Source organism: Chiloscyllium plagiosum, chromosome 14 (assembly GCF_004010195.1).
Source record: "Chiloscyllium plagiosum isolate BGI_BamShark_2017 chromosome 14, ASM401019v2, whole genome shotgun sequence".
NCBI lineage: Eukaryota > Metazoa > Chordata > Chondrichthyes > Orectolobiformes > Hemiscylliidae > Chiloscyllium > Chiloscyllium plagiosum.
This window is the reverse complement of record NC_057723.1, coordinates 56,970,170-56,977,339: the sequence shown is the minus strand read 5'-3', so window position 1 is coordinate 56,977,339 and position 7,170 is coordinate 56,970,170. Positions and strand designations below refer to the sequence as shown.

The 7,170-nt window shown below is 39.0% G+C and overlaps 1 protein-coding gene across 1 annotated transcript; it reads left to right on the top strand.

Annotated features, from left to right (window-relative positions):
• The first annotated feature begins 1,899 nt into the window (after nt 1–1,899).
• nkx2.5 (NK2 homeobox 5) lies at nt 1,900–5,565 on the top strand. Its single transcript, XM_043703853.1, has 2 exons — nt 1,900–2,436; nt 3,914–5,565. Exons 1-2 carry the CDS (start codon nt 2,118–2,120, stop codon nt 4,522–4,524), a joined length of 930 nt encoding a protein of 309 aa, XP_043559788.1. The 5' UTR covers nt 1,900–2,117; the 3' UTR covers nt 4,525–5,565.
• The last annotated feature ends 1,605 nt before the right edge of the window (nt 5,566–7,170 follow it).

The following is a 7,170-nucleotide window of genomic DNA, read 5'->3' as shown; positions in this document are numbered from 1 at the left end:
TTCATCTATTTTATCGAAAAGCAGGCTGAAATGAATTAATGTTGACATTGTGCATCGCCTCAATCCCAGAGTTGTCTTGTGTATTCTCTCATATCATTGTTCTGAGGTTAAAGTCATTTTCACATTTAAAAAACGAAATGATTCACTGATGGTATCAGGAAGGGAAAACTGAGTTTGGGCGAAAAATGGCCCGGAATAGATAACGGCAGACTGTCTTGTCATTCCGTCTTTCGAATCGTAATTCTCAATGTAACGACCGGTGCATGAAAATGTTTCGCCGCTCGTTGGGGAAAAAATACGGATACCAATTTCTTACTCAAACAGATCAATGCTTCAGTCCTGGATCAGTAACTGATTCACCACCTTATTTCAGTTTCATTACACTCAATGGGATAACTAAGCACGGACATTCCAGCAAAGTCAAAATGACAGTTCATGTTCCATCCAAAGCCGTTTTTTTTATTTGTTTGTTTTCTGTCTGTTAGCACGTTGTCTACAATTTCCTCCTTACACTTGCAGTCCTCCTATTCGTCCCTTATCCAAACCCTTTATCAGCGATCGGGGAGCCTGAAGTGGTTGCCGGACCACAGTTTCGAACTTCCAGCGTGTCGCCTCTGGTGGTTCCGATCCCCTCTGCCCCCAGCCCCCAACCACAAACTCTCAAAAACAATTCAGCCGAGTTTAGTGGTTTGATTATCCTCGTTCCTCATAGCTTACTGGGAAGCAGCCGCTAAGTTATTTTCTGCTGGACTAGATTTGAAGGAGTCGGACTTCTATTGTTTGAACCAATTCAGTTTAAATTGTTCACCTTCAACATTCCACATATTAATGTTCTATTTACTTTTTTTTCCAATTTTCGACAAACATCTGTTGTACATGTTCCGTTTTCCCAATTAGGTCTGAGTCAGGGAAACAAACAAATCTTTAAAATACAACTCCAGTGTCAGTGTTCAAATTGCAGTGCTGAACATTCCTGTTCAAACATCATTCTCTACAAAGTATTATGCAATATAAAACGATTTTTCACACAAACATTGTCTCAATTACAAGAGTAGGTTTCATCAAAGTCACGTTTACAGACTGTAGGTAGGATTTTATGCGTCAAATCAATGGGGTTTTTTTGTTAATGCACTTTAGTTTATTAATAGGCCTTTTTTTAGTCATCCTTAAATTTATCTAAGTAGTTTACCTTCAAAATAAGACAAAGACAAAGCTCATAGTACAAATACAAATGCAGATGAAGAAGGTACATTAATAAGAAATACGCAGGTGATTCAAAATACGGATTCAAAAGGGGTTTTATCTAATACTAAGCAACTTGCTACTGAAGGCAATGTCAGGGCGCGCTGGTGCACACAGGTGCAAAGGCACAATATTCATGTTCACACCACTATACACAGATACACACACATTTCCGCTCAGGGAGACTCAGAGACACACAACCAAACACACACTTTCAGGGACACAGACAGAAACATATCCACATCTAACGGCATTGGCGCGTATTCACACACACACACTTTTATAATTGTGATGTCTAGTTCTGTCGGACAGACGTCTATAATGTGTCCTATAATTTCTAGCCTCAGTTTGTCTGTTTTTTCATGAGAATACACTGGGTCACCGAAAATGAAAAATAAAATACTCAGATATGTTTAATGTTACTTTCTGTACGTTTTTGTTCAAATTAAAATTGCCATACAATAAAAAGTGTAGCATATTACAAGCAATTTTGAGGAAAAGCAGGTATGAACAAGAATAATGCTCAATTCGACCATATTAGGAGTATCAGCAGAACGCTTTATTGTCGATGCACAGAGCGCAGCACCTCAGGCCAATAGCTGTTTGTATAACACGTCGGTCTCAGTGATCCAATGCCGCCTCGCAGCCCCCTCCCCCACACCAATATACTGATGTCAGATAGCACCAGCACATCCCACAGCTAGATAGTTTAGTCAAACTGTTAGGGGAGATGAACGGCTCACCACCGAATAACTAAACTGAACGGTTATTAATAATTGCTTTTTGCTTATTCCGATGATAAAATATACCTCTAACTATAACCCTCTCAAGACCTCCTCTTCTGGACACTTTGTACGCAGTAGTTGGTTTTCAACATGTTTGCCGGCTCAACAACTTCGACTCCATTCTCAGTGAAGGATATTTTAAATCTTCAGCATCATCCTGACATGGCGTCTCTTGGAGAGTCGGCGGAGTTCGATTCGCCTCCCTCCCCTGCTTCCTGTATGCTGGCAGGGACCAAACAACTGCACTTCAGTGAAACACAATCTCTAGCGACATACAATGAGCCGTTGCCCAAACTGAATTCCTGCAAAAATCATCCCAATTATTCCAGTAGTTCGTTCGGAAATAATTATTTGGAAATCGACCGCAGAGAAGCAAAGGCAAGCAACGGAGCGACGGGAAACATTAAGGGTAAAAATTAATTCATCACCTTTTACTTCATACATAATGTTATTAGAGTGCCTACAATTATTAGTTTTATAATATATATGCCGATAACGCGATCTCTGGTAATCTGCACGCATGCTTAGGATCCAAACTAATAAAATGTCTGCATAAAATGTGTATTAGGACTGGAATTTTTTTTTAAAAAAATCAATTTAATTCAGGCAAGTGAGCTGAGTTTACAATAGACAGTAAGTATAGAAAAATATATATAACAATTTTACATAAAATGTTTATTTCACGAGCGCTCCCAGGAAATCTTCACATTTCTAATAGATATCTAGGAACTTCCTTCGCAAATATATTAATTGGAGTTTCATTCATCGTTCAGATAACTCGCGATGTATTGTTATGAACTAAATAAATTGAAAATTGAGGAGCAAATTATGGGCAATATAAATAATATGAACGTTATTGAATGCCACGTTTTGAATTATTATTCAGTTTTTTTGCTATTACTACTCTAGTTTCTGTTATAGTTGCAGATTTAAAGTATGATGGAATTCGGAAGGACAATGATTTATTTTAAAAATAGGAGTTGTCCTTTCCTTATTTTCTGGTTCAGGATTAATTTCGTGCCAAACTAACGGATCATCTCACATCTCATTCTTTCTTCCCCTGGACTTCACTCTATTAATATTGCCTCCCAAAGTAACACTAACCTCTCCAGGTTTGGATTTGTTACGCTATTTTGCTTAAAATTTTCAATGCCTGATTTTACTATGTTAACATCCTACTTCTCAAACTGACAGAGAATAGATTCGCCTTTTCTTCAAAAATGTCTTGCAGTATGTTTGTTCATATATCTTTTCAATACATTTTCCAATGGGAAGGAGAGAGATTTTAAACAGTTCGTTTTTTACACCTTTCCCACAGCGGCTGAATTAATTATTCTACAAGCTGATCAAAACACCCAATTTGAGAAGGGCGAACTACAGACTTTACAAACCTTTGCTTCACTGTGATTCATTCCACATTACCCTCTAACTCTATACGTCCATTGTTGTGATACGACGTTTATATTTAAACAGAAATCTTGACGTGTAGAGAATATTTTTACACAGAATTTCAGGTAAATCTTATGGGAGAAATCGTTCAATTTAAAGTGTTCCATATCCTGTCATTTATCAACGGGCTGGTGTTGACCTTGTCAAGTACCTCCTCTGATCTTGTGTTAACGATTTAACCTGCATTGTCTCAAGTTAAAGTTGAAATCCTGTATCTGCAGCTCCTGGACGTGTCCAGCCTTCCATTGAGATGTACACCCATTGTACCTTCAGATTAATTGTTCTATAAACCAGGCATTAATGCTAATATCTCCAACAGGCTTTATACTGTTCCTATAGTCTTTGAGAAATCTGATTCAACGTTAAAAACGGGTTTAGCAGAAAGTTGCAAGGGACAAAGGTCAGTTTTGCACTAATGATCTGGTTTTGCAATTTAGAATGCCGAGTGATGGGGGTGAACGCGGAGAAGGAAGGAGAGAAAGCTGATGAAGCCGAGCGGCCCCGGCGAAGAAGAAGGAAGCCAAGAGTGCTTTTCTCCCAGGCTCAGGTCTACGAACTCGAGAGGCGGTTTAAACAGCAGAAATACCTCTCCGCACCCGAGAGAGACCATTTAGCAAACATACTGAAGCTCACCTCCACCCAGGTCAAAATTTGGTTCCAAAATCGCCGGTACAAATGTAAAAGGCAACGCCAGGATAAATCCCTGGAGATGGTTGGCCTCCCGCCTCCCAGAAGAATCGCGGTACCAGTTCTCGTTCGAGACGGGAAGCCGTGTCTGGGAGAGTCTTCATCTTACCACTCGCCGTATAACATGCACCTCAGCCCTTACGCTTACGGCACTTATGCAAACTACACCAACTACAGTGCTGCAGCCTCCACCGCCAACTATGACTGTAACTATCCCAGTGTTCAAGCCATGCCCCCTTCGACAGCGGCCAGCAGTTTTATGAACATGAACTTCACCGTCAATGACCTGAACACTGCGGTACAGACTCAAATCCACCAGAACACTGGGGTTTCCACATTGCATGGGATTAGAGCCTGGTAATGTTAGTGGTGACACTGATTGAGCATAGGACAATATTCGCACTGAATGGTTGTTGACACAGGTCATCTATTACTGAAAGGCGAGAAAGTGCAGTCTGTCTCCCTGTTATATGGGTCACATTTTTTTAACGGGCAGCTCAATGATACAGTCAAAGGCTGCTAATTTAGCATTAGCGCTAATAAAAAGTATTATTGCATCTTCGAACCAAGGAGTGGATAAGGAAGATGTGAAATCATAATTCCACACACTTTCAGGGCTTTTATTTTAGTGTTCCAGATCACTGAATGAAGACCTTACCATTATTTAATCCCCAAATGTTCTTTGACATGTTAGCCTTCACTGCCCCAAACTGAACCAAGCAATGAGACTGACAACAATGTCGCAGATGATGTAAAAGGACTGATGTCGGTCGTTAAAAGACTCGGGCAAATACATCCGTCATTTTATGTCTTTTTTTTTCATACAACTTTTGATCTCGTATTTTAAAGTAGCTTTGTATTTGAGCCTGTCTTCCGTTATGCAGTGTTATTATGGTAAAGGGTGGGTGGCTCATTTTGATTTAAAGGATACACATGAATAGGCAATTTTGGTGATACCACATTGGGCAGAAAGATAGAATGTTAGTAGCCCAAGTTCAGAATTCGGTAGTAGCAGATCAAGTAGAAAAATCGCACCTTGAAATCATGCACTAACACTGCCCACTTTTTTTTACGTCATTATGCGAATTACGACGACGTTATTTGCAATTTTTAAAAATTGTAAGCCGCCTGCAAATCACTGCAGTAAATGTGTACAGTAAAATGTGTGCAATGTTGCTTTCTGTTTATTTCAGTTTGCGCGTGGGTTACAAGACTATGTAATAAAAAAGACATATACTGTATATACTTAACGCATCTGAATGACATTGGGAGAAAATCAACATGTTTCCATTTTATCTCTCCTATTTGGTTAAATCTCATTAGATTAAGCATTAAAACGCAACGCTGCCTTCAAATCCACAGGCAGGTTCCTTTAAACGGTCAGTTCGTTTTTAACCGAACAGAAATGCTTTCAACCATACCAGTGCTGTACTTTGTTTGGAATATTACTCTGGATAGAAAACCATGAACCCAATATGACGTCGTCTTCACGAAGTTCTGTCCTAACAATCTTCAATGTCTGCCGGTTCTAACCAGATAGAAAAAGCAATTTTTTTTTTGTATTTGGTTAGCAGGCTTATTAGCGCACGGATACATTCTATAAGTCAAATATTTCAACCCCAATTACACCCTATTTAGAAATATGCCGTTAGAAATAAGCGAGCACTAAAAATTAAACAGGGCACCTCTGCATTCCCGACTACTGTGACATGCCACGTTTTCACGGAAATGGCTAAACCAACATTCAGCAACACACGTTTGTTGATCAGAGCGGGTGATGCCAAATGTTGGTAGCGCTGAGAGTTCAGAATGAAGATTGAGTACATTTCTTTTACTTTTGAAATGAATTGGATTGAATTACGATTATTGGATGCCCTCTGAAGAAAAAAGTTAGAAATAAAACCTTTGCAATAGGATAGACTTTTCCCATTGCCAGGTATAAAATTATTTTGCTGATGCAACACTAAAATACGTGTATTTGAGAGAGATATCGCATAGCAAATGGGTATGCGACAAACTGATAGAATGTAAATGTTATGGAGAATTAAGTCTCTTAAGTGTCTAGAAGAGGCATGAGCTACATGTAGGTTATACTATCTTTCTCAAACCAATGGCTGCACGTCGGATTTCAACGGCCCGATTTTGCAATCTCACTACATGAAGAATTCTATCGTTCAAAGAATACAGGGTTTTGGATTGAACTGATCATGTAGAGTTCTGTCGTTCTAAGAACGAAAACAGCCCATTAGGTCCAACCATGCTATGTCAAACCTTTTTACTCCACCGATACCTCCTCTATTCTTGCCTCTTCTGACTCAGTCAGCATAGCATTCTATTCCTTTCTCTTTCATGCATTCATCTAGCTACCCCCGAAACTGCATTCATTCTAATCCCCTGCAACAGTCTATTTGTTCCATAGTTTAACCTTCTAAGTATAGAAATTTCTATTGAATTTCTTATTAGAATTATTTATAGGTATCCCAACCATAATCCTTAATGATGGATTCTCCCAGTATTTAAAAAGTGAATGTTTAGTTGGCTGGAATAACTATAGGCGAAAGTGGGTACTGCAGATGCTGGAGATGAGAGTCAAGATTAGAGTAGTGCAAGAAAAGAACAGCAGGTCTGAGGAGTAGGAATAACCATAGTCACTGTGTTTCATAATATCAACTATCGGTTAAAAATTGCATTAGAATATCCAAAAGTTGCCTTTGGTGTTTCTTGTGAGTATATTCTTTGCGTTTCAAACCAAAGCTTTGTGAAACTTATGTCTGCCATGACTCTCACATGAAATCTCAGCTGGATTTGCAATGCAATTTAATATCTGGGTATAGCAGTAAGCAAAATTACAATGTAAATGCACCCATTGTCAGTGTTTCTCACAAATGAAGCAAACCATAACTCCAGTCATCAGAAAATGTTTTGTGGATATGAAATAAAATCAAAAACTTGCAAACACTCAGCAGTTCTAAAGACATCTCTGGAGAGAGAAAACTAGAATTTCAGA